This window comes from Neoarius graeffei, chromosome 11 (genome assembly GCF_027579695.1).
Source record: "Neoarius graeffei isolate fNeoGra1 chromosome 11, fNeoGra1.pri, whole genome shotgun sequence".
Lineage (NCBI taxonomy): Eukaryota > Metazoa > Chordata > Actinopteri > Siluriformes > Ariidae > Neoarius > Neoarius graeffei.
In genome coordinates, this window is record NC_083579.1 from 45,856,371 (window position 1) to 45,884,036 (window position 27,666).

General features: G+C 40.3%; 1 protein-coding gene across 4 annotated transcripts; it reads left to right on the forward strand.

Moving 5' to 3' along the window:
• Positions 1-27,021, forward strand: grhl1 (grainyhead-like transcription factor 1). 4 transcript variants are annotated; one of them, XM_060934013.1, is made up of 15 exons: positions 1-165; positions 4,136-4,322; positions 4,914-4,987; positions 5,072-5,441; positions 5,966-6,048; positions 6,345-6,501; positions 6,869-6,980; positions 10,200-10,294; positions 12,539-12,785; positions 13,015-13,142; positions 22,408-22,436; positions 22,870-22,955; positions 23,900-23,985; positions 25,208-25,272; positions 25,379-27,021. In XM_060934013.1, the coding sequence occupies exons 1-15, from the start codon at positions 146-148 to the stop codon at positions 25,491-25,493; spliced, it is 1,854 nt and encodes a 617-aa protein (XP_060789996.1). In that variant the 5' UTR covers positions 1-145; the 3' UTR covers positions 25,494-27,021. The 4 variants fall into 4 exon arrangements, with proteins under 4 accessions (XP_060789996.1, XP_060789997.1, XP_060789998.1 ...); XM_060934014.1 differs by having other exon boundaries at positions 5,075-5,441; XM_060934015.1 differs by lacking the exon at positions 1-165 and adding an exon at positions 206-669.
• Positions 27,022-27,666: the final 645 nt, after the last annotated feature.

The window sequence follows — 27,666 nt, forward strand, 5'->3', positions numbered from 1 at the left end:
ATCCCAAAAAGCAAGAAAAGCTAACAAAACCCGTTCTCTCGCCGACAGCCGCAAAGGTATAGCCCTCATTCTCTCTTTCCTCTGCTGGAAGAAGACGGGTCGGATATACAGTACCGACTAGAAAGTCCAGTCCGACCAAAACGAGATGTCACAGGATCATGACAAGTAAGAGAGAGAGAGAGAGAGAGAGAGTGTGTGTGTGTGTGTGCAGTGACAAGCTGAAGTCCGTTACAGGACAGTACTCATTTGGAGCAGCTGTCAAGAGAAACTTGACTAGACTGAAATTTATTTATTTATCACAGAAATGTTTTTATGAACATTTTTCTTTAATTTTAATAGACGCTTTTTTTTTCCTGAAAGGTTCGAGGTCATTATGTTTTAGGTCGCGAGCTGTGCTGAGAAGTGCGCGAGCTCAGCGTGTGGGAATGAGTCGCGCGCGCAGAATTTCGGCTCTGTTCCACCTGTCGTGTTGAGACCCGCGCGCCGCTCGCTCGCGCTCTCTCTCTCTCTCTCTCTCTCTCACTCGCACGCACGCACACACACAGGTGTACTGCACCTGCCGCGCGAGCTTTCCGCGCGCGCTGCCGTCTCACCGTGCTCGCTCTTCTCATAGCCCGTGTTTGTGCTAATTCAGTAGCCTTTAGCCTCAGTGAACTCAAGAAAATTAAGGTAACTAGTTAGCTAACTATATATTTTTTTTGCTTGTTGGGGTTTTGCTTGTTGGGGTTTTGCAACACAAGTATTCACAGCAGAGCATGTCTATCTGAGGGCATGTGACATTTTGGTTTAACACAGTTTTTATATATACTACCGTTCAAAAGTTTGGGGTCACTTTGAAATTTCCTTATTTTAGTTTTCAGTTGTAATAACTATTTTAAACCAGCTTGAGACATGTTTGAAACTATCCCCCCCGCCCTTCTAATCTTTGACAGGTTTTGACTCACTGAAGGAAATTTCTGCTAATTTTTCACGACATTAATGGCGAGTAACTCCCTGAAATGTAATTTGAATGTAATTACAAACGGCTGTTTTTTTTTTTTTTTTGTTGTTGTTGTTTTTTTTAAACCTGCTGTGGGTGTTTTTTCTTTTTAATTTTTGAGTGTAATGACGGAGAGTCTGTTGACTCTAGTGAAATCGTACACCTTTTAGGCGTTGGCTGTTTCCCCTCAGCAACAAATTGTTTAGCTCTTTTGCAAATTGTTTTTTTTTTTTAAAAAAAAGTCGAAAATCTAAACAGGACTGAAGAGCAAACCGTCAGGAAGATTTTTGCTTGTTGGGGTTTTGCAACACAACAAGTATTCACAGCAGAGCATGTCTATCTGAGGGCATGTGACATTTTGGTTTAAAACAGTTTTTATATATACACTACCGTTCAAAAGTTTGGGGTCACTTTGAAATTTCCTTATTTTTGAAAGAAAAGCACTGTTCTTTTCAATGAAGATCACTTTAAACTAATCAGAAATCCACTCTATACATTGCTAATGTCGTAAATGACTATTCTAGCTGCAAATGTCTGGTTTTTGGTGCAATATCTCCATAGGTGTATAGAGGCCCATTTCCAGCAACTCTCACTCCAGTGTTCTAATGGTACAATGTGTTTGCTCATTGCCTCAGAAGGCTAATGGATGATTAGAAAACCCTTGTACAATCATGTTAGCACAGCTGAAAACAGTTGAGCTCTTTAGAGAAGCTATAAAACTGACCTTCCTTTGAGCAGATTGAGTTTCTGGAGCATCACATTTGTGGGGTTGATTAAATGCTCAAAATGGCCAGAAAAATGTCTTGACTATATTTTCTATTCATTTTACAACTTATGGTGGTAAATAAAAGTGTGACTTTTCATGGAAAACACAAAATTGTCTGGGTGACCCCAAACCTTTGAATGGTAGTGTATATATATTTAACAAAGGTATTAATGAGATTCACTAACTGTACGAACAAAACATAGATGTTAAACCAATTTTAAATAAATCGTCAGAACTGTAATGTCAAAGTTTGTTCTGCACTTTCTGTAATAATTTCTTCCCTCTGTTTCTAAGCCCTTGAATGACCTCCTGCATGTACTGTCTCTTACTACAATTAAGGCAACGTAACAGCAGCTGGCAAAAAAAAAAAGCCTAGCAGTTTATGTTGGCGGTGGCACGGTGGTGTAGTGGTTAGCGTTGTCGCCTCACAGCAAGAAGGTCCGGGTTCGAGCCCCGTGGCCGGCGAGGGCCTTTCTGTGCGGAGTTTGCATGTTCTCCCCGTGTCTGCGTGGGTTTCCTCCGGGTGCTCCGGTTTCCCCCACAGTCCAAAGACATGCAGGTTAGGTTAACTGGTGACTCTAAATTGACCGTAGGTGTGAATGTGAGTGTGAATGGCTGTCTGTGTCTATCGGCCCTGTGATGACCTGTCGACTTGTCCAGGGTGTACCCCGCCTTTCGCCTGTAGTCAGCTGGGATAGGCTCCAGCTTGCCTGCGACCCTGTAGAAGGATAAAGCGGCTAGAGATAATGAGATATGAGTTTATGTTGGCAATAATAGACCTACATCCTATTTGGGGCGGCACGGTGGTGTAAGTGGTTAGTACGGTCACCTCACAGCAAGAAGGTTCTGGGTTCGAGCCCAGCAGCCAGCAGGGGCCTTTCTGTGTGGAGTTTGTATGTCCTCCGCGTGGGTTTCCCCCAAAGACATGTGGTTAGGTTAATATGGGATGGCCTTGGGCTGAAGTGCCCTTGAGCAAGGCACCTAACTCCCAACTGCTCCCCAGGCGCTGTTAGCATGGCTGCCCACTGCTCTGGGTATGTATGGGTGTGTGCTCACGTATGTGTGTGTGTTCACTGCTTCAGATGGGTTAAATGCAGAGAGGAATTTCACAAGTGTGTGATGAATAAAGTTGTGCTTTTTCTTTCTTTTGCGTATGAGGCAATTTTTGAAATGTCATAGGTGCAATAAAGTGGTTGAGGACGTTGCCTTAGAATTCCAGCAGAAACTTTTTTTTCATTTTTCTTTCTCCACCGGGATATAGTCAGGATACGGTGTAAAGTCTATCATTACCCATTTCGTGCATGATCAGCCCTCTTGTTTTTAGTAGCGGGATTACATTCCCACTCAGGTTTTTATTGTCCCGGGATAACGGATCTCTCAGGTTGCAGTGTTAAAATCAAATAGGGCTGGAGCAGGAAGGGGTTAAAGAATAGCACAATTAGTTATCAGATTTCTGCTAATCCATGTTGCGTCAACAATTATCCTATAAGGACGCGTCAGTGTTTCCATGGCTATGCATTATAATATTGGCTTTGTGAATCAAAACCTTGTCACTTCAGAATGGCATCAATGAAGTCTTTCAAGAACATGCAGTCATATACTTCTTTCTAAATGTGAGTGATTATTACTGAACTATTGAACTTACTAAAACTGTTTGGTGTACTTTGGTCTGAACAGACCTTTATCTTTCCAAGTTCATTTTTAAGAAAAAACAAAACTGTAGTGTCTTTACTGTTTGAAGGTGTCATTTGTAATCTCCTTCCTTCACAATGTACGAATGACTACACCCAGTTTAAAGCACATACTGTCTCGTTCTAGTTAGGTCTAAGTAATACACATCATTAGAAAAATATATCTGTCAGCTGCAGAAAATACCTCCCGGTAAATGATAGCTACAAATGTTGAAGAAGGATGTTGAAGAGTAAGAAGAAATCAGAGATCTTTTTTTTTCCTCATTAAAACAATAGACCTTTATAATGGGCAATGGTAAAAGAGTCTGTAATGTCAAGGCAGATTCTTGAGAGCCACCCAAAGAGGAACTGCGATCTTTGTCAGTCTTACTGGAAAAGCCAGTAAAGCATCTTGTCAGACAGGAAACTACTGAGATTTGTTCTACTTTCAGATGGGTTTACCTTAGCTCGCCATTATACTGAAGATCTTTGGCTGCTTTATGTACAAGATGTACCTTCATTTGTCACTTGTCATTTCACCGTTGCACAACCAAGCCGGTATAACTTCTTCAGTTACACAAGGCTTTTGTTATTCTTTAAGGTTTTTGACTGGTTTCTCTTTAGCCATTTTTTTTACACAATTGTTTCTTTTTGTACATACTTCTACAGTTCACTAGTAGTGCTGTTTCTCTCTCTCATCCAAATCTGTATCTCTCACAGTAAGCGGGCAGTGCTGGTGCTACAGAATGATCCAGCCTACAGCCAGCGTCGTGCCTTCACCAGTGAAGATGAAGCATGGAAGTCCTTCCTGGAGAACCCGCTTACAGCTGCCACCAAGGCCATGATGAGTATTAATGGAGATGAGGACAGTGCTGCTGCTCTGGGCCTTCTTTATGACTATTACAAGGTAACAGGCCTGGGCTCATATTTCAACACACTTAGGGTTTATTTGATTCTATTATCAGCTTTTTTTTTTTTGCTATATAAAGGAATTCATCAGTACCCAAATGGCAAAACCTAATACCTGGACAGCATTCATTCTGAGAAGCTATATACTTCTAATATATTGGCAAGTAACTGATCCTGATGATGTCTGATGTTGAAACTTGGGATATGTCAGGGCAGAAGTTGGGCAGATACTGTGATCTGAAGAAAACATGGAGAAGTTTTACTCAGTAATTTCAACTGCAACAGACAACTGTAGATATCTACAATGTCCTGAAATTCTGAGATGATAATGTAAAGCAAACTTATGTATGTATATATTTAGTAGTTTATTTTTTTAGTTTGTTTATAGAATTGCTTGGACATTAATAAGACTGATTAGAACTATGAAATTTAATTTGACATTCTGTAGTGACATTTTAAATGCAGCTCACTAATACAGAAGCTGTGGCAGTGAATGCACTGTATGTCCACTGGATTAAATAACAGGTCATCTATAAAGATAAAGTAATGTGTAGTTCAGGTTGACAGAGGCTGTGTTTGCCTTCCCCAGGTGCCACGGGAAAAGAGGACAATATCCCAGCCAAAGGCTGACATCCTAGGCTCTGATGTGGATCCCAACAAAAGGTGACGTGTTCTTGTTCAAAGCAGTGGTTATGGACGACCCTTTTGTTATCTTTGCTGTTGTGTGACGTCTGTGTTTCTCTTCAGCAGGAACCTCATGGCTCCTCTCCCAGAGGCCTCAATGGCATCGGCTGACAACAGGATCCAGGTTCTGAAGGGAGTCCCGTTGAACATCGTGCTCCCTGGGAACCACCCGGTGCAGGACAAGAGAGCGCTGTTCCCCTCACCTGACACTACAGTCACTGTGTCCATCGCTGCTATGCCCAGTTACCCTGTAAAGACTGAGGAGCCATCGCATGCTTTCTCTGTCACTGTGCCCAACCCGCACTGTTCTGAGCCTGAGAGTCATGCAGTGGCATTCGAGCGTCAGCTTGCCCACAGTCAGTTCAGCCCCAACACACAGCCCCGTACACCAGACTCTACTTTCCCTGAGCCCTTCAAGGATGGGGTTCAGGAGGTAGGTTTATGTTCCCTTTATTCCTTCAGTCACTTATTGTTTCCTTCTCTCACTACCTTAATCTGGGTTCTTCAGTTCTCACACTAAGCCCCCTACCCCAATCCACATATAATATCACCTTTACAGCAAACTCCAGAGCCTGGCGGTGTACTGCTTGTAATGTTATTTGAACATAGCCAGAAGAGCGGCTAGCATGTCATTATGCCATTGTCTCGCTGGCACAATAAAGTGCTGTGTTTTCCTGCTGCACAAAAGCCAGGGCCTTCTCTCTCTCTCTCTCTCTCTCTCTCTCTCTCTCTCTCTTTTTTAAACTCTCTCCTAGTCTGTATTAAAACCTAGGTTGTAGAGGGGCGGGGGATTATTTTAGAATGCCCAACAAAACCCTGCACGCACAGATAGCACAGGGGGAAGCTCTCTTTTTGTTTGCCCTGTGGTTGCATGCTTTGGCTGGATGCAAGCAAGGCCATGGCATGGCTGTTTGCACTGAAGCCAGTCCCTTTCGGACACTCTTTTGTGCTCCACAGGTGTTCTCGTTCCCAGGGGATCTCCACTTACGGATGGGCTCCATTGCACAAGAGGACTATCCCACCTTTGACACTGTGTCAGGGTAAGCCATACTCACTGCCTCACTCCAGAGAAGCCCTCTTGGGAGTAAACAGATTATGTCAGACAACTGTGTTGAGATGAATCCCAAATTATGTGGTGTTCTGATTAAAGCTTGCAAGCAAATAGCTAGGACAGTCCTCTTGTTACTGTCAACCTTCAGTAACAGTGAATATACAGTACATTAATTTTCATATATCAGTAAACAGAATGAAAATTGTTCTGGGTTTAACTGCTTACAAGTGGAATTTCATTGTAGCTTAATTTCATAGAAGCCATGATTTTGTTTTTGTTTACCAGTAATAATTTTGAGTACACACTGGAAGCATCAAAGTCCCTCAGGCAGAAGTCAGGTGATGGCACAATGACATACCTCAATAAGGGCCAGTTCTACCCTATCACTCTAAAGGAAACAGACAACAGCAAAGTCCTTCACCACCCCATCTGCAAAGTCAGGGTACGTATATGTGTGTGCGTGTGTGTGTGTGTGTAGGGCATTTCTTGGAAGTGAGGGTATTTTGGCTGGTCCTCACTCCTTCAAAGTGCTGTTTGAGGGTTAAGGCTTAGTTTTACGGTTCAAGTTAGGATTAGGTTTAGGTCAGGGTTCGGGTAAGGGTTGGCATTAGGCATGTAGTTGTGATGGTTAAGGTTAGAATCAGGGGCTAGGATATGCATTATATCAATGAGTGTCCCCACAAAGATAGAAGTACAAGAATATGTGTGTGTGTGCGTGCGTGTGTGTGTGTGTGCGCGGGCATATTTGTATGGTAACTTAAACATGTGTCATGAACATATATAATTTGCACCATACATTGTTTTTACAGAGTGTTGTGATGGTAGTGTTCGGTGAGGAGAAATGCAGGGATGACCAGCTCAAGCACTGGAAGTATTGGCACTCTAGACAACACACGGCCAAACAGAGATGCATCGACATAGGTGAGGGGTTTCAGATACTCTCACAGACCATGTTTTCTTCATGACTCAGGCCCCATCACCTGTGCTAGGAAAATCAGTGCAACTGTAGACTTCATGAGACACAAGTAAAGACCATGATTCTCTATTCAGGACAATATAAAAACAGTGATTCAATAAGGTGGGCCAAGAAACACACTTTTTGTGCCTGTTTCAATATACAATTCCCTTTTTGCTATGGACATGAGTGTTTTACTGGTGTTTTCATACGAGCTACATCCAGGACATGGAGAACCAAAACCATGACATTAATCTCTCTATGTCACTCGAGAGGAACTCAATTAATTGTTTTGATAAATTTGGGTACTTTTTGTTTGTGAATGTGTCTATAATATAGACTCTATATAATAAAAAGAAAATCACACGTTGGCTTGAAGATATGAAGTTTATCTTCTTGTGTTGAAAAACTTGCATTTGTCATGTGAAATACATCATGGATCTGAGTGATATACAGTATTTTCCAACATTTCACTCCGATGACGTCACTCCCAGTGTTTTCGCACTGACTAGACGCATGTTATCAAAATGGTGAACTGGTTCAAAATTAAAATTATTTTAATTAAGGGTTTTTTTTGTGGATGTTTCCATATCATATAAAGCTATTACACAATGGCGCACAGATATGAAGTTTATCTTCTCGTGTTGAAAAATATATCGTTCATTTGCTTCACTCACTCATAATATATCCATTCACCACTCGAAGATAAACTTCATATCTTCGCACCACTGTGTAATATCCTTTATATATACACCGATCAGCCATAACATCATGACTACTGACAGGTGAAGTGAATGACATTGATTTTCTCATGAAAATAGCACCTGTCAAGGGGTGGGATATATTAGGCAGCAAGAGAACAGTCAGTTCTTGAAGTTGATGTGTTGGAAGCAGGAAAAATGGGCAAGTGTAAGGATCAACTTTGACAAGGGCCAAATGGATCCAAAGGGATGGATGACTGGGTCAGCTCCAAAATGGCACATCTTGTGGGGTGTTCCCGGTATGCAGTGGTTAGTACCTACCAAAAGTGGTCCAAGGAAGGACAACTGGTGAACTGGCGACAGGGTCATGGGCGGCCAAGGCTCACTGATTCGCATGGGGCATGAAGGCTAGCCTATTGAGGTATTTCACCCACGTGACCAAGTCATGTGATGCTGCCATTTTGGACGGTACGGCTCGAATCAGTTTGAATGCGAGGAAGGCGACAAACGAAAAACATAAAAGAAAAAGGAGCGAGATGCAGAAAACACCTTCACTATCCAGCGACGTAGGGCATTTACAGGGTGAGCAGAGGGAGAGGTATTTGCAAAAATTGAAGTTAGCAGGCTTAGAGAACGACGTTTACCTGCTTCCACCAGGATTGTTCACTGACGTACGGAAGTACACGAAGCCCTCGTCTTTACCTGACTTCGGCCCACATGATCTGTATACCTATGTCGTTAAAAACCCATCGCCATACACAGGTATTGATCTGAAAACGTATAAGAGTTTGGATACCTACAAATATTTTGTGTCAGGCTGGGTAACATGCCTACATCAGCGGGTCGTCCCTGGAGCCGGTGGTCGCCATCTTATTACAGCTAAGGTTTGTTCACATTTTCATTTACTTTCGGTCCTCAGGATAAACAAAATGTTATTAAATGTCATTGAAATAACTTCTTAGTCTGTTGAGACATGGCCTGTTATAAATTTGCTGTTATCAGGCAATGACCAAGAACTGTATTATTAGGGTCGGTGTAGTTGTAGCAGTGTATTAGCAACTAGTTGTTGACATTAGCTAGTGCTAACAGCATCTTATCTGGTATGTTACTGTAGCAATGTTTACATTCAGTCATTTGGATGACTGTTAAAACCTTTCAGTTTCAAGTTTTTCCTTTACTGGATTTACTAGTTTACTGAGCTAGCGCGCTCGGGCAAGCTGGGAGCTAGCGCGCGCTAGCCTGCCGGCGGCCGGCGTGCTAGCTCAGTAAACTAGTAAATCCAGTAAAGGAAAAACTTGAGACTGAAAGGTTTTAACAGTCATCCAAATGACTGAACGTAAACATTGCTACAGTAACATACCAGCTACTGTTGTTGACATTAGCTAGCTTGACGTTCAAAATGGCGGACACCGGGGCGTCACGTGACCCTGTGACGTCAGGTGAAATACCTCAATATGGTCCAATCCCACAGAAGCGCTACTGTAGCACAAACTGCTGAAAAAAGTTAATGCTGACACCTTTCTGTTTTAGCCAGCACTAACTTTTTCAGCAGTTTGTGCTAATGATCGTTATATATAAAAGTAAAGGGTGTTGCCAATTTTTCAAAACACATAACACAGGTTTCTTATACTAGTATAAGACGATAAGGTATGCATTAGAGATTACTATAGAGTAATAACATAATTATATGTTCAAAGCTTGTTTGAACAAATACTAACTAAGGCTTTTAGGTGATTTTGCCTTACAGTCTCAGAGAATGCTCTATAGATCAAAGATGAGAGCCATATTACAGTGGAAGTGGGTGGGGGAGAAAGGGGGTGGAGGTAGAAAGAGCTTAATGATCCTGTTTGTTTACCATCTACAAACCGTGCTCCAATGAATGGGGGCAGCAGGTAAACAATGCAACATGGTAAACAGTCTGAATCGACCTGGAAAAGGAGAGCTTGAAGTTAGTCTGGTAACTCAGTTCAACACACAACAAAGATGACAATACAGCCTCTTACTCCTGAATCTGTTGGTATCCAAATAAAACTAGCTTCCAACCACCAATGGATGTTAAATCTGATTGGACATTTTCAATATTTTTATATTTAGTGGCAATGTCAATGTTTTTTCCATACTTGGAGGGCTGGATAAAGTTGATAGATATAAGTGGCATTTAGTAATCGCGTCATAAATGAGCTGCAGTGATGGGCTGTCTCAGAGATGACAGGTTTTTGGTGCTCTTATTGTTGGTCAGTGAAATTATGCAGTCTGTTGAAAAAAAAATCAAGAACATATGAACCATAGGGAGCTGGTCCTGTTTTACCTGCCTTATATTAATAACTCACAAAACCAGTGGTGGCTGTTTTTTTTCTTGTCGTCTTCATTGTGTAAATCCTCAGCACCTTTTCATGTCATTTCATATTTTCTTCCACAACCTCAACCTTTCCTCTCTTCCCCGGGTCCCTTAGTGCTCACTTCAGCATTTCCTTCTGTCCACAGCTGACTACAAAGAAAGCTTTAATACCATCAGCAATATCGAAGAGATCTCCTACAACTCTATCTCCTTCACATGGGACATCAACGAGGAGGCAAAGGTAGGCTTCAGAAAACACTGTCATCGCGCTTTCAGCTTCAGTTGAAAGTCCAAGAAGTAACAAAATCAGGTTTCACTTAAGAGCCATGAGTTGTGACTGAACATTTGAATTTGACCAAATGTTGCTTAAGAATTTCTTCATTGTTATTTCAGTAGGAAGAACCTTAACTGCGTGAGCTTTACTTTTTAAAAATAGTTTGAATCAAGCGTTCGTAATAAGAGTAGAGCAAGAATGCATGTACTTGTTTCTGTGCTTGTTCTGTCCATTTGTTATGTGGCATCGCATCAGTTTGAGATCTGTAGGCAGATTAGACATTAGTTTGTTAGTTCAGGTTACAGACTAATAGTTTGTCAAAGGTTTATGGTGCAGTAAAGTTTGTAGTCTTTATTGAACCATTTTGTTGCCATATTAGTGTTAAACTGACCTTCCTTGCCTCTTAAAATAAACTTGACCTTTCGAAAAGTAGGCCAGTGGAAGAGATTTATACTCAAAATAGACAGTGCAGTGTTGGGCACATTGTGATTACTCAAACAATGGTTGTCATTCAGGCAAAACAAAACAAGTGCTCTGTTTCTCCTGGTTTGAAAGGTGTAATTAGGAGTGAATATGAGCAAGGAAGTGCTAATCAGGGAGTTTCCATGGCTTACAATTTGATTTGGTTTTAAGTGTGTTCTCATTTCAACTAATTCTGGACCCTCTTTCTTATAGTGAAAGAATAATGAAAAGTTAAAAAAAATCCTGTTTGGTAAGACAAAGATAAATACTTGTTGTGTGACAGAGTAAAGATATGTGCATGTGTTTGGGTGTGATCACATGTTAGTTATTAAGAATGAGTTCTCAGCTCATTTCATCTGTCAGTCCTATTGTATGCAAAGGTGATGCGCTCAGAGGAAATGTTTGGGTGAGACGCAGCTCTGCCCAAAGAGGAATGAGGAAATGTAAAGGAAAGTCAAGGAGCCAAGACCTAAACCCTACCAGTGACAATTTATGGAATCCAGTTCAACGAGTATATCAAGACAAGTCTGGTACAACATGTCACTCATCAAGTGGCAGCTTGACTTTTTCAATCCACCTCCATTGACCAATTTAGCTTCTTTTCAGCCCTAAATGGTCAGTGGCCCGGTTTCCTTTCTCATCTGAAATCTGCCATCAGTTGTGTTGTAGGTTAATGCATAGGCTAACGTTACTGTAATGAGTCATGCCGAAATGCAGTCTTGTGTGCTGTGCTGAAAACCAGGATGTAGATCACAAGGTATGCGGGCGGTCATAGGATATTCATCTGTGTGCTCTGGAGTGCTCTCTGTTTGCTATGTGTGTGTGCAAAGATGAGAAAAATGAAATGAGAGGTGGCGATATTCACTCTGTAGTTCATTTTTATTTGCTGTTCATAAGAAGTAGAGAAAACATGAATTATGATATCACTTTGTACAGTAATTAATAACGAAATGTCGCTCTTTGTTCTGTCAACTGAAATAGACCTGTGTACAGACACAAAGCAGCTAGGAAACAAACTTGATGATGGAGAAAGAATATAGATATTCAAGCCTCTTGTGCCTCCTAGTGGACATTTGTGAAACAGCATGTAATAAAATAACGCGCTGATTTCAAGGTGCCAGTTAAAAATTTCTATTTTATCTTGCTTAGTCTTGAACATTCTGTATTATAATTTTGCATTAATAAGTTATTTCTTATTATTTTAAGAAATTATATAATTAATAATCATATAGTTGTGTTAAGTATTTGTCAAATTAGAAAGGAATAATATATATATTATTATAACTATTTTTTCCCATTAATATTATGATGTATGGCTCTCTGAGAAAGGCATTTAAGATAGTTCTGTTTGCTGCTGTAAATATATCTTGTTTTATATTTAGCTGTAAGAAATCAAGCATTATTTCATCTGAGCCCAAAGGGGGAGACATACATCAACTTATTGCTTCTGTACCTGTGATCTGGTTCACTTATGAAACAGTTATAAGTATTTATAGCATGTGATTATAACATCCTGTACATAACATTTAAAACAAAAGGTAATATAATTAAAAATTAATTCTTGAATAAATGATGGACTGCATTATGTTTGGGGTTTAGAAGTGTGCTCTAAATACCCAACTGTAAACAATGTACCCAATTTATGGTATATTGCTTCAAAAGTTTCATGATCACCACAGTCATAATGTACTGTATACTATCAGCTGGAGAAGTCTTTTACATGGCTCTTTTCCTTCTCCAACTTTTTAGATCTTCATCTCGGTCAACTGCCTGAGCACAGACTTTTCTTCTCAGAAGGGTGTAAAGGGTCTCCCATTGAATCTGCAGATCGACACGTACAGTTACAACAACCGCAGCAACAAGCCTATTCACCGTGCCTACTGCCAGATCAAGGTGTTCTGTGACAAGGGTGCAGAGAGGAAGATCCGTGATGAAGAGCGCAAGCAGTCACGCAGGAAGAGCAAATGTCCCGAGGTGAACCCCAACCTGGCTTCTTGTGAGTGTGGACTGCATTACTTCATGTTTCTATGTTTGCTAATAAGAAAATGAATAATTATCACATAATATAATACACAATAACTAGTAGGGGTAGGTAGATGGTTAGTTATAAATGACGATGAACTTGTGATTTTTTAAATTGTATGTATGTATTTATTTATTTATTTTGCACTTTTAGCAAAAGAAAAAGCCTCTGATGTTTGTATATGTATGTGGCTATTTTCTAGATGTGGATGCCAAAATGCCTCTGATACACAAGCGTAGTGATATCACTGTCTTTAAGATGATGACAGACCTGGACACTCAGCCCATCCTCTTCATCCCAGACATTCACTTTGCAAATTTCCAGCGCCATGTGAGTAACTTCCTGTTTCATATTCTTCCCAAAAGTAGTGTTGCTCAAAGCTATTTACAGTGGTGCTTGAAAGTTTGTGAAAGTTTGTGAACCCTTTAGAATTTTCTATATTTCTGCATAAATAGGACCTAACACATCAGATTTTCACACAAGTCCTAAAAGTAGATAAAGAGAACCCAGTTAAACAAATGAGACAAAAATATTATACTTGCTCATTTATTTATTGAGGAAAATGATCCAATATTACATATCTGTGAGTGGCAAAAGTATGTGAACCTTTGCTTTCAGTATCTGGTGTGACCCCCTTGTGCAGCAATAACTGCAGCTAAACGTTTCTGATAACTGTTGATCAGTCCTGCACACCAGCTTGGAGGAATTTTAGCCCATTCCTCCGTACAGAACAGATTCAACTTTGGGATGTTGGTGGGTTTCCTCACATGAACTGCTCACTTCTGTTCCTTCCACAACATTTCGATTGGATTAAGGTCAGGACTTTGACTTGGCCATTCCAAAACATTAACTTTATTCTTCTATAACCATTCTTTGGTAGAACAACTTGTGTGCTTAGGGTCATTGCCTTGCTGCATGACCCACCTTCTCTTGAGATTCAGTTCATGGACAGATGTCCTGACATTTTCTTTTAGAATTCGTGGATATAATTCAGAATTCATTGTTCCATCAATGATGGCAAGCTGTCCTGGCCCAGATGCAGCAAAATAAGCCCAAACCATGATGCTGCCACCACCATGTTTCACAGGTGGGGTAAGGTTCTTATGCTGGAATGCAGTGTTTTCCTTTCTCCAAACATAACACTTCTCATTTAAACCAAAAAGTTCTATTTTGGTCTCATCCGTCCACAAAATATTTTTCCAATAGCCTTCTGGCTTGTCCACGTGATCTTTAGCAAACTTCAGATGAGCAGTAATGTTCTTTTTGGAGAGCAGTGGTTTTCTCCTTGCAACCCTGCCGTGCACACCATTGTTGTTCAGTGTTCTCCTGATGGTGGACTCATGAACACTGACATTAGCCAATGTGAGCAAGGCCTTCAGTTGCTTAGAAGTTACCCTGGGGTCCTTTGTGACCTCGCTGACTATTACACACCTTGCTCTTGGAGTGATCTTTGTTGGTCGACCACCTCTGGGGAGGGTAACAATGGTCTTGAGTTTCCTCCATTTGTACACAGTCTGTCTGACTGTGGATTGGTGGAGTCCAAACTCTTTAGAGATGGTTTTGTAACCTTTCCCAGCCTGATGAGCATCAACAGCACTTTTTCTGAGGTCCTCAGAAATCTCCTTTGTTCGTGCCATGATACACTTCCACAAACATGTGTTGTGAAGATCAGACTTTGATAGATCCCTGTTCTTTAAATAAAGCAGGGTGCCCACTCACACCTGATTGTCATCCCATTGATTGAAAATACCTGACTCTAATTTCACCTTCAAATTAACTGCTAATCCTAGAGGTTCATATACTTTTGCCACTCACAGATATGTAATATTGTAATATTGGATCATTTTCCTCAATAAATAAATGACCAAGTATAATATTTTTGTCTCATTTGTTTAACTGGGTTCTCTTTATCTACTTTTAGGACTTGTGTGAAAATCTGATGATGTTTTAGGCCATATTTATGCAGAAATATAGAAAGTTCTAAAGGGTTCACAAACTTTCAAGCGCCATTGTACTATTACTGCATAAAAATATATGGTCATCGTACACATGATGTGTATGAGCAGTACACATCAAGTCAAATCAATTTATTTGTATTGTACTTTTAACAGTAGACATTGTTGCAATGCAACTTTATCAAAAAATAAAGATTTGAAAAATATGAACTTATAAATGTAACCCTAATAAATTTATCCTGAATGAGCAAGCCTGAGGTGATTGTGGCAAGGAAAAACTCTCTGAGACGATATGAGGAAGAAACCTTGAGAGGAACCAGACTCAAAAGGGAACCCAGCCTCATTTGGGTGATAACAGATCGCAAGATTATAAATAACTCGCCAATAAGTGTATCCTATAGGGTCAAAAAGTGCAATTGTGTAACCAGGAAATTCATTATAGTATTAACATGAAGTCTACTTTGTTGAAGTTATCAACTGTTCATTGATGGTGACTTGAGTGCAAGACTGTTTATGACAACTGCAGTCCTAGAGTTATCATGGCAATTGTTGTCCTAAGCCATCATAGCAAAACTGTGAGTGTCCAGAGCTGTCTTCTAATTGTATCTTTAGCCCATGTTTACATTAGACCGTATCAGCGGATCATCAGATTAACGTTTTTAAAACGATTAGTGTGCACACAGCAACACCAATACACGATTTGCGTGCACACAGCAATACCAATACACGGATACGCTCGGCTCCGCAGGCATCCTGCGCTCCAAATCACTCCGCCCTGAACAGCGAGTGCCCTCTGGAGGGTGCGCACTCCGGCCTTGCGCAGCTCACAGAGCACGCGAGTGAAGTGAACAAGCTGTGATTCGGGACTGAGCCGCTGTGTGTGTGATCCCAGTGCATATCACTTACCACTTGCAAGTGGAAGGATGGCAAGCCTAAAGACAATCATAACTACACAATGGGCAGTATTTGCATCAGTATTTGCAGTATTTTCATACTTTTATACTCTTTAATGAAAGGTGATACAAGGCGGAAGTCCGCGCCGTTTTTCAGCAGTCGCGTCACATGACCAACGCCAGCGAATAAGGAAGGTGGAGGTCACAGTGACGTTGTCCAATGAGACGCCAGCTAGAGCTCAGCACAGCGTATCTGCGTATTCTGAATGTTTACACAGCACCGGAGCTGACACAATCTGGATTGAATACGTGGACGCTGGCGGATTCCCGTTTCCCGGCGTTTCCAGGCGGTTTAATGTAAACGGACAGTGCATCCGCGAAGAAAACGAGACAGATACGGTCTAATGTAAACATAGCCTTAGACTGCCCATATGGGACCATCCTCGCAGGAGTGAAGTGATGAGAACCTTAGCCAGAAGTAGGGCATTAAAATGGGTTGGGCAGGTCCAAAGAGCAGGTGAGGCCAGTATCACTGGTCTCTCAGGATTTGCATCTGTGACTCAACACCGAGAGAGAGAGAGAGAGAGAGGCAGGCGAAAACCACAAATTGTTAGATATGCTCATTGTTGCCTAATGATTAAGAACAGCATACATTTTGTGCTGAGTGCAAGCGGGGACTCCGGCAAGACCTATGACAGCATAACTAAAAGGGAGAGCCAGAAGGTAACACAGACATGAGGGAGTCCTGGGACATAAAGCAGCCAACCACTCCACCGTCAATGATCCCAAGTGAACGCCAGTTTACCAAAACACTCTATGCCTGAGAACCCTACAGATCTGCCCCTTTACATAATAAAAGTGATTAACAAAAGGTTTGACGAAACAGATATGTTTTCAGAATAGACCTAAACACTGAGACTGTGTCTGAGTCCCAAACACTACTTGGATGGCTGTTTTATAATTGTGGGGCTTTGTAAGAAAAGGCTCTGCCCCCTGCTGTAGCCTTCACTATTTGAGGTACCAACAAATAGCCTACACTTTTTGATCTAAGTCGGCGTGGTGGGTCATAAAAGACCAGAAGTTCACTAAGGTACTGTGGCGTGAGACCATTCAGTGCTTTAAAGGTCAATAGTCATATTTTATAATCAAGGTGAAATTTGATTGGGAGCCAATACTCTGTAGATAAGATAGGGGCGATGTGGTTATATCTTCTAGTTCTAGTAAGGACTCTTACTGCTGCATTTTGGACTAACTGGAGCTTGTTTATGCACTTCTTGGAACATCCAGACAGTAAGGCATTATAATAATCCAACCGAGAGGTAACAAAAGTATGAACTAGTTTTTCTGCATCATGTAGTAACATATTTCTTATCTTAGCAATATTTCTATGATGAAAGAAAGGTATCCTTGTAATATTATCTACATGAGCTTCAAATGAAAGACTGGAGTCAATGATCACCCCGAGGTCTTTTACTGCTGCACATGAAGAAACAGAAAGGCCATCCAGAGTTACTGTGTAATCAGAAAACTTACTTCTAGCTGTATGTGGTCCTAGTACAAGTTCTTCTGTCTTGTCAGAATTAAGCAGAAGAAAGTTCATAAGCATCCGGTGTCTAATGTCCTTCACACATTCCTCAATTTTATTGAGGTTGTGTCTCTCATCTGGCTTTGCTGAAACATCCAACTGTGTGTTATCAGCATAACAGTGGAAACTAATACCATGCTTACAAATAATATTACCCAGAGGTAGCATATATACAGAAAAAAAAAGCAGTGGGCCTAAGATAGAACCTTGTGGAACACCAAACATTACCTCAGTATGTCTAGAAAAATCACCATTTACATCAACAAACTGATAGTGATCAGTTAAATAAGACTTGAGCCAGGAGAGGGCCTTTCTCTTAACTCCCACAACATTTTCTAGTCTATCCAGGAGAATTGTATGATCAGTGGTGTCAGAAGCTGTACTAAGGTCAAGCAACACAAGCAAGTAGTCACAGCCCTGATCAGAGGCCAGTAGTAGGTCATTTACTAATTTAACTAGTGCTGTCTCTGTGCTGTGATGAGGTCTAAATCCTGACTGATACATTTCATGGATCTTATTCCTATGTAGATATGAGCATAACTGCTGTGCCACAGCTTTTTCTATAATCTTGGAGATAAAGGCCAAGATTGATATTGGTTTGTTGATATTGGCCTATAATTGAAAGGGGTCAAGGTCAGGTTTTTTAATCAGGGGTTTGATAACTGCTAGTTTAAAGGATTTGAGCACATAGCCAATGCTAAGGGAAGAACTGATTATTTTTAGAAGAGGTTTGATTGCTTCTGGTATTACATATTTGAAGAGTTGTGTCGGTAAGGGTTCTAGTACACAAGTTGAAGATTTTGATGAGGAAATCCGTGAAGTTAATTCAGTTTCTCTAAGGGAAGTAAAACATTCTAATGTCTGATCTGATACAGTTATATTGTTCTCTAAAGTGTTACTTATCAAATTGTCTGGTTTTAAGTTAATAGTTTGGAAAAAAAAATTTGCCTGATATTTTAAATTTTGTCATTGAAATACCGGTAAATTCATGAAGTCGTTGCTACTACATATTGAAGGTGTATATGTTTCTGCGGTGGTCTTATTCCTAGTTAATTTTGCCACAGCATTAAATAAGAATCTAGGGTTATTTTTGTTATCCTATATTAGGGTGGAGAGGTGCGTTGCTCCAGCAGCACTAAGACCTTTTCTATACTTCAGGAGGCTCTCCTTCCATGCTAACTGGAATACAAGTGATTTTCTGTGACACCATTTACATTCTAATTTTTGAGTGGTCTGTTTTAAGGTGCGAGTGTAATTGTTATACCAGGGTGTTCATTTTTTCTCTCTAATTATTTTTCTTTTAAGTGGACCTACATTATCTAAAGTATAGTGGAACGTTGACTCTAAGCATTCAGTTGCCTGATCAATTTCTGTGGGGTCTGACTCTGATCCATTCAAAGTTGATAACTCTGGGAGACTATTTATAACACATTGTCCAGTAGTTGATATGAATGTACATTTAACGCAGTAGTGTGGCAAGGTGCATGCATTATTGTTAAGACATATTATGAATGAGATGAGATAATGATCTGAAGTAGCTTCAGACTGTGGAAGTGTGACTATATTTTCTATATTTAATCTGAATATTAGTATTAGATCAAGAGTGTGACCACCATTATGAGTGGTTCCTATGACATTCTGATTAACCCCTACTGAACATAGAATGGACAGGAATGCTGTTTGTAGAGGGTCTTTCGGGTTATTAAAGTGAATATTAAAATCTCCAGCAACTAAGGCTTTGTCTAAAGAAACAACGACGTTCGAGATGAAATTTGCAAATTCAGAAAGAAATTTAGAATATGGCCCAGGGGTGCGTAAATAATAATTAGTGGAATCAACTGGGAAGAGTTATTTTTTTGTGGCTACATATGTTAAGTGAGCATAAAGAACTTCAAATGCATTGAATTTATGACCAGACTTTTGTGTGACGCCTAGATAATCATTATAAATAACTGCGACACCTTCTCTGCCAGTTAGACGAGGCTGGTGTATATAACTGTATCCAGGAGGACTAGCTTTATTTAATGCTACATATTTATTTTGTTTAATCCACGTTTCTGGTAAACACAGTACTTTAAACTACGGATCAATGATAATGTCATTAACAATTAGCGCTTTAGATGGAGATCTAATATTTAATAATCCTACCTTGAGCAGCACGGTGGTGTAAGTGGTTAGCACGGTTGCTTCACAGCAAGAAGGTTCTGGGTTCGAGCCCAGCGGCCGGCAGGGGCCTTTCTGTGTGGAGTTTGCATGCTCTCCCTGTGTCTGTGTGGGTTTCCTCCAGGTACTCCGGTTTCCCCCACAGTTCAAAGACATGCAGTTAGGTTAATATGGGACAGCCTTGGGGCTGAGGTGCCCTTGAGCGAGGCACCTAACTCCCAACTGTTCCCCAGGTGCTGTTAGCATGGCTGCCCACTGCTCTGGGTATGTGTGTGTGCTCATTGCTCATGTGTGTGTGCATGTGTGTGTTCACTGCTTCAGATGTGTTAAATGCAGAGAGGAATTTCACGAGTGTGTGATGAATAAAGTTGTGCTTTCTTTCTTTGAGATCAAAGGTGCTGTCAGTGGCTGTGCATTCAGAATGATCTAATTTTATGTTAATTAGGTGAATAGAACAAACTCTCTAAGTAGCTCTACTTTTTTTGTATAGCTCAGGGAACAGACACAGTCTTGATATAGTGGAACCTGAGTGATGACTCTGTGCAACTAGCAGACAGTCTGTTTAGCCTGTTTGTCTGCTCCCTGGCCTTGGCTCTAGATTACCACAAATTAACTATTCCTGTTCGGAGACTAGGGGTTATACTGCAAGAAATGAGAGCAGCACCTTTCCGAGTAGGATGGATACTGTCCTGCCCTAACAAGCCAGCTTTGCCCTCAAAACTATTCCAATTATCTACAAAGCCCACATTGTTTTCCAAGCACCACGTGGACAACCAGCAGTTTAGCGACCATTACCTGCTGTAAGCTACATCGCCACGCCACACTGAGATGGTGCCAGAGCATATTACAGCATCAGACATTGCCTTTTTGCTAATTTAAACATCTCTACAAAGTTACTGTTCATAACCTCAGACTGACAAAGGCGTATATCGTCAGCTCCTACATGAATAACCAACTTTGAAAACATATGCTTGCCTAAGACCTTAAAAGTACCTGTTATGTCTGGCATCCTGGCTCCTGGTATACAATTAACTAAAGCTGTTGGTGCCCCTAAAAGCCTAGCTAGTTTCACATGTCGTAAGATAGTCTCTTATAACCAGAGCTCCACACAAAATCTTAGTTGCACATAAAGCATCTGAGCTCACAATACTGAATGAACAACTGAGGTTGTGTCAATGAGACGTCTTGTAAGCTTTTCTTGTAAGATTTTTTCCCCTACATGTAGTAGCAAATAATCCCAAGTGTACACATACAGTTTAAACTAATTAACAGAACTGATCAATTTCATTAAAAGCAGACTTATATGAGAACATGACATTTTACATGACCAATAGCGTCTGTTTCTCTGTACTGGGGGGAGAAAAAGCCTGGTTGAAGTGTTTTGCATGCTAGCACTAAAATTTCCCACAACCTATCCTAGAGATAACAAACCAAGTGTCAGGTCAGCATGACCACAGAGCTGTGCTTGGCTAACATGTGCAAACAGCATGCTCTCTCAATGAACCAAGCTCTTTATGGCACAGTTTTGGCTGTTATCATGTTGGACTCTGATAGATATGGCAAGGAAAGTTTCCACAGGTCCTAACTAAAACGTGTCTGATTTTTTTTACAGGTAGCCATTTTTTCTGGTACATTAAGAAATCAAATGACATAGAAAAATCCTTTGAGTACTCAAATGTTAACAGGAGACGATAGAGGAGATGTCTTGTTTGAAACCTGAGACATACTCCATAACTTAGATGCAATTTCTATTAAACGCTATTGCTGATGTCATGTTTATAGCTTTCCATTGGCTCACAGGTGAGAAGTGTCCCTGAAAAAGACCTTTGACCTTTTTAGTGGCTGCACACCAGCAGGTCTAGTCCTGACCCCTTGAGCAGTATAAATCCAAAAATAAACCTTCTGACTATTTACTGTTCTGAATTACACAGAAAAAACATTTGTTTTAGCACACAGTCTTGGTGCAGATCCAGTGCTAACTCACATAACCTATTCTGGGTTTAGTCACATAGAAGTTAATAAAGCGCACACACACACCAAGGATAGGGAAGAGGACAATGTGTTTTCACATGCTATGAAATTCTGCAGTGTGACTTATGATCTGTACATGTTGTTCACTGACTTAAACACATTCTTTGAAGTTTTGTCCTTGGGTTACAAAATTGAAGTATGAACAGTGTGTACTTATGCTGCATTCATGTGCTATGGGAAGATGATATTTTCCAGTTGGGAAGTGGTATTTACCAGTGTGTTGTGTTCACATGCTTTTGTTGTTGACAAATTAAAGATGGTGGACCAGATTCAGAATCAGGCCTGTTATTTGGCTAAAACAATTATAGATTGCCTTGTTCATCAGCTGCAGCAGGAATATGAGTTGTCAAAAAATGCTGAATATTTCCTGATCATGACAAGTAGAGATTTTCTTAACACATTGAATGCCACGCAGTTTTTGGAAATTTGGCTGTAGCCACAATGAGAGTAGCCAGTATCTAGATCATTGTTGGCGTTCTTTGGACAGCCACAGAATATTTTGTATTAGGCTATAATATACATATTATAATAATATAATATACATAACATGACTCGTTTAAAGGTGAGAGTCAGCTTTCCGTAGGTGAAAACCACTTCTTTCTTGGTTCATAAGCTAGTCTTGTACCGCTCGCCGCCATGTTGAAAAGGTTAAAGTTCATCTCATCTCGGCAACTCGTGTATCAAAATTTTCTACGAGTTGCCCAGTGGAAAATACCACAAGAGGGGGCGTTCATGTGTGCGTTCCATGTCGGTGTTTGGTATTTACCATAATTCCCATAGCACATGAACGCACCATTAGTAGACAATTATAAAAATAACACATCCATTAAGAATTTCAGAGTCATCATAGGCTCTATTCAGCAAATAGATATCAGTTTAGTGTGTTGCAAGTCTGTTAACAGACTGTTGCACTGAACAGTTTGAGTAATTAAATATTTCCTTCATTGTTTTTTCTCCTCTTCTTTCAGCCCTTCTCGTCTGATGATGCAGAAGATGGGTAGGTTTGCATTTGATATATTGCTAATTTATATGTTTCCTCCTATCTCCTAAAAACATGCCAGTAGGTGTATTAGCTATGGTAAATTCCACTAGGTGTGAATGGGTTTTTGAATGAGTGTGTGCATGGTGCAGTGCGATGGACTGACATCTAACTTGCGATGCGTTGGTTTCGGATCCACCATGACCCTGACCAGGATAAACAGTTACTAAAGACAAATGAATGAATGAATGAATGAATGAATGAATGAATGAAGCAACTCTGGCTCTGTGTGCTGGATTATTGTGTACTATGGGGCAAAAGTCAAACTTTGGCCAAGTCCAGGAAATACCAGGAATGTCAAGAACACAGATTGGGATTATTTTGGATCAAAGGCTAATGCACTTTTCTAAGAACCACACACGTGCTCAACCTGTCTCTCTTTCTCTTTCAGCTCAGGGATGAAAAGATTACCCTACTCAGAAGACGAGTTTGGCTCTCCTCCTAATAAGTTGGCCAAGGTGGATGAACAAAAGAGAGGTGTGCAACATTATTTCGCTGTGTTGTCTACTTTTTATGTTTGTGCACCACTTTTCTGTACCAGCTATTGTTTGTATTTGTGTGCATGAGATAGGAGTGTAGAGACAGAAATGAGTGTGCTGGTTTAGTAACAGACTGCTTTTGTCACCATGGTAGAGTCTCAGTGGGACTTTCCTTCAAGGTGCTTCATTACATAAAACCACCCATCTCCTCCTCCAATCACACACTTGCATCTTATTCCCTTGTGTATTTTATGAGCAACATACAGGGTTTTTTTTTCTTGTTTTCCTTTGCACCCAGTGCAGAACAGTGGTGGGATGTTAAGTACACATTAGCAAACCTATAACTATGTTTTGCATAACCTATGACCTACATTGGTAGGGACAGTTAGCATTTATTTTGCTGTGGCATGGTGTGCAGGTGAGTACGTGTTTGGACTGGCTTTGCACCAAAATCAACAGTGCTTTGTGTAATTCCCTGCTCTAATACTCTACTGTGAGCCACACTGCATCTACTGCTGCGTCTACTTTTACTCCACTCACTCAAATATACCTCCCACTCCAGAATTCTGCCCACTCCTTCTACAGACCCTAGGAAAATGGTGTGAGTCTTGTGGTTATGGCAGCATCCCTAACTGAAGGGAACAGTATGTGAGGTTCAGAGTCACTAGAGCCAAGGACACACAGGACAGATCAAATGCTCTCCCCAGGTCACATGAAGCTTTTGCAAAACAGATTATGTTGACTTTTTTTTTTTTTTTCTGCTGGTAAATGGGTTTGTTGTTTTTATTCCTGTGTAGCTCTGATCTCAGTTTTGAGACTGTCAGAGAAAGTGGATTGATTGATTGATTGATTGATTGATTGATTGATTGATTGATTGATTGATTGATTGATTGGTGTATGCGTGTGAAACCAGAATTAACCACATTTCTCTGGCCCTTCCAGTTTTGTTGTACGTGCGGAAGGAGAGTGAGGAGGTTTTCGATGCCCTCATGCTGAAGACTCCTACACTGAAAGGACTGGTGGAAGCAGTGAGTGTAGTGCTTCCTGAACTGGCCACTGAGGCTCTCAGGCAGTCACATTTTTCTCTTCTCTGTGCACCTAATACACCTGTACCAGAAAACCAAGTACAGTGAATGCCTGGGAAAGTAATTTTTTTTTTCTGGGAGAATTCAGGGTCCACGTTAGGAAACAATATCCTAGTCTCATGCCTCCTCTCATCTATCAAATGAATCAGCAGAAATGATAGAACAGAAAATTGCATGCATAGGCTGCTTTTTCCTTCCTCTTTCACAGTTCTTATGTAATCCATCTAAAGCCACAGTATAGACCACAGTACAGTAGAATAATATGCTAACCAGTTCCCAAGAGTCCAGGCAGGCACAAGGGTATGACCAACATGCATTCATTTATACCTCACTAATCAAGGTGTTGGACTCAGTGGTGAAGTCTAAGCCTGTCAGTGCCCTCATAGATATCAGCACCAAACAATCAAAAGATAGCCAAAACCTCAATGTCCTGACTCAACAATGAGCCAAATGCACACTAAAAGGGGCCTGTCATGGCTAATGTGAAGTCCAGTAGATGGGGAATGTGTGTATGATGTTTAGGAGAAGGAATGTAGGTAAAAGGGCACACAGATGGCTGTAGCAAAGCATGCAGATAGGCCAGAACTGTTAGGAATAGCATGCTTCCAATTTTTGGTGTGTATTACACACACACACACACACACACACACACACACACACACACACACACACACACACACAAACACATATATAGATATACTGTAGATATATATAGATATATAGATAGATTGTGTTAACTTACTATATTAATTTCAATGAACTCAAAATTTTAAGGCAGCTTGGGTATTCACTTTTTTAAGTTAAAACAACAAATCATTTTTTACAGTGTGCTGTGTGTGTGCATACATGTGAATGATGACATTGTAGACGCACATTACACTGGCATGGACTTTGGGAATGTGGAGAGTAGAATGACAGACGGGTGGTGGGCAGGGAGGGAGGGGTGGTGAATTCGCTACGCTAAGCCCCCTTTAAAATAAGTCGACCTATGATACGACTTGGCAACGCACCCATTTGCTTCTGCTTACAAATGTTCCATTAAATCTCTGCAGAAGGGTCACATGTTTTCAGCTGTTCCTTCATAAGGAAGAGCAATACCTGATATGGATTACTTATTGTGGTAATATTTGTGAAAAATAATTCAACCTTCTATCTTCTCTTTCAGATTTCAGAGAAGTATGAGGTTCCTCTTGATAAACTGGGGAAGGTCTATAAGAAGTGCAAAAAAGGGTAAGCTTTTTTTGTATTTTGGTAAAGGTAAGGGTAAACTCACTCTAATCCATGACCATTTGAGCACTGCACCATCCACTAAAAAAAAACTGTGTCATTTTGACAGGATCCTGGTCAACATGGACGATAATATTATCAAGCATTACTCTAATGAGGACACCTTTCAGATCCAGATGGAGGAGATTGGTGGAATGGTAAAGCTCACTCTCACTGAGATTTGAATGGCCTCCTTCCCCAATATGGACTTGTTTACATGCCTCTGTCTGCATCCATGGCCTTGGGGGTACCTCAGGCCTTCCATGCACTTCTTGTCTGTGGTTTCCTACATGTAGCTAAGACTAAGATTTTCTCCTCTAATCTCCCCAAATCCTATTTGTTGCGTGCATCACTTGTGACATGTGAAGTTTATACCAAACTATGCAATGTGTGAAATGAAAATGGAGGGGGGAATATACATGCCTTTATTATATAACTTCTGAAGTTTTGAGCCATATGTGGTTTTTTTTTTTTTTGTGGAATGTAAAAAAAGCAAATATTTGTAGTTTTGAATAGACTGAGAATCTGAGAAAATCAGATTCCCTCTTAATATTTTATTGGTGTTATAGAGCTTTAGATGCAACAGCACTGGAGATCCTGATCTTCAGAGCTGAGAGCTGAATCCATACAGTAAATGCGGTATTGTTGCTGTTAGAGGGAATTTAGGGCATTCTCACTGGTTTCTGTATTTATACATAAACACTGAGCAGTATTTCGTGTGTACAGCATAACCCCATGCTGAGCAGCTCAATGAGGTACTGTGTCACCAGTGTTGCTTGTGTATGTATGGGTGGATAAGTGCAGATTATGTATCTATATACACATGTGTGGGGATTCATTACAGTTTCATCCAAAAACAGATAAGATGTCCTTAAAGTGAATTCTGTAATTTTTGCATATCACAGCAGAAAGTTCTTGTTCTGGATACAAACAAGGACATTTTTTGTTTGTTTGTTTGTTTGACTTAATGCCCCTGTTGGAAAAACAAACAGAGCAACATGAATTCCATGTCGATTTCATGCAGATTTTTGCTGCTGTTTCTGGTGCTGGTTAACTAATAAAGTTAAGAGATGAGGGATCATAATAAATAATTTGTTACAGGTAGACACTAGTCAGATACTAGTGTTTTCCCTGATCAAAAATGCCTAAAACTCCCCCAACAAGAGTAAAATTTTCCAACAGAGCATGATAAATTACTAACACAGAACCAGAACTACCATGCAACACATGTAAGAGGTTTTGGATTCATAATGCCAAGTTAATAGTATTATGTTTAGACTATCAATAGTTTATTCAGTGTCCATGGATCATTGCTTTCTCTTAAATTTTGTTTATCAGTCATCCTGTTTGGAGTCTTTTTAAACTACAAACTGTATAGCATCAGGTTTTTTAAAACAGTTTTCTAACTCAATTATCAGCTAATTTTTTGTATCAAAGTACTTATCTGTATATTTATTATATTTGGGTGGGGTATTTTTGATATTGTTCTTCAAACAAAATGTGCATTGCTGTTATATACTGTTACATGTTAAATGCTTTTATATGGAATCAAAACTATAAAACTATGCTGTATTTATACACAGGGTAGATTTGTATTTCTATTAGCTCCTCCTAAAAGGCTCAAATATTCTTTGCTGTATGGCTTTAGCTGTTATTATGTGCACATATTTTCATTTAGTTGCAATAAAAGCCAGCTTGTCTTGGCTGTTGTGATTGGCCATGTGTTGCGTGGTTTTCTATTGGCTGCAGCCAAAGCAGTAGTCCTGGCAACAAGGTCTGTGATCCAATGGCCCATCTGTCTGGAGGACAGGAAATGGGCGTGGAAATGGAGTGACTCGGAGTATCTGTGTCCTCAAATACCCCTTGTTTCCCTACGCTATACTGAGCTGTAAAATGTAAAGGTGACTTAAATACACTCCAGCTCTAGACAACTTTTCACACAGTGTTAATAAAAGAGAGAACAGCATGTTTACAGCTTGCACATTAACATTTCTATGTAATGCACTCCTTTAATGAGATCTGTTAAAAATAATAAGCACTTCTAGGACAAGTCAAAGAGCTTGGAGACATACTGCACAAGAGTACTACATCTAGGCAGAGTCTAACTTCTTATACCTTATTATTAAACTCTATGTATATAATCAACACAAGTGCATTGCAATGCAACAGTAGGACTCAAACAGGCATGTAGACTTAACCTTGACTGTATAATGAGATGAGAAGACTCTTGAGAAGGCTGTGAGTTGAGGTGTGCGTAGGAGGGGAGTTTCTTATGTTTACAAATGCACTAGGAGCAGTGGGCTGCAGATAAGAGGAGGAGAGATCTGGTTAGACTTTAACCAGGCAGCCAACGCCTGG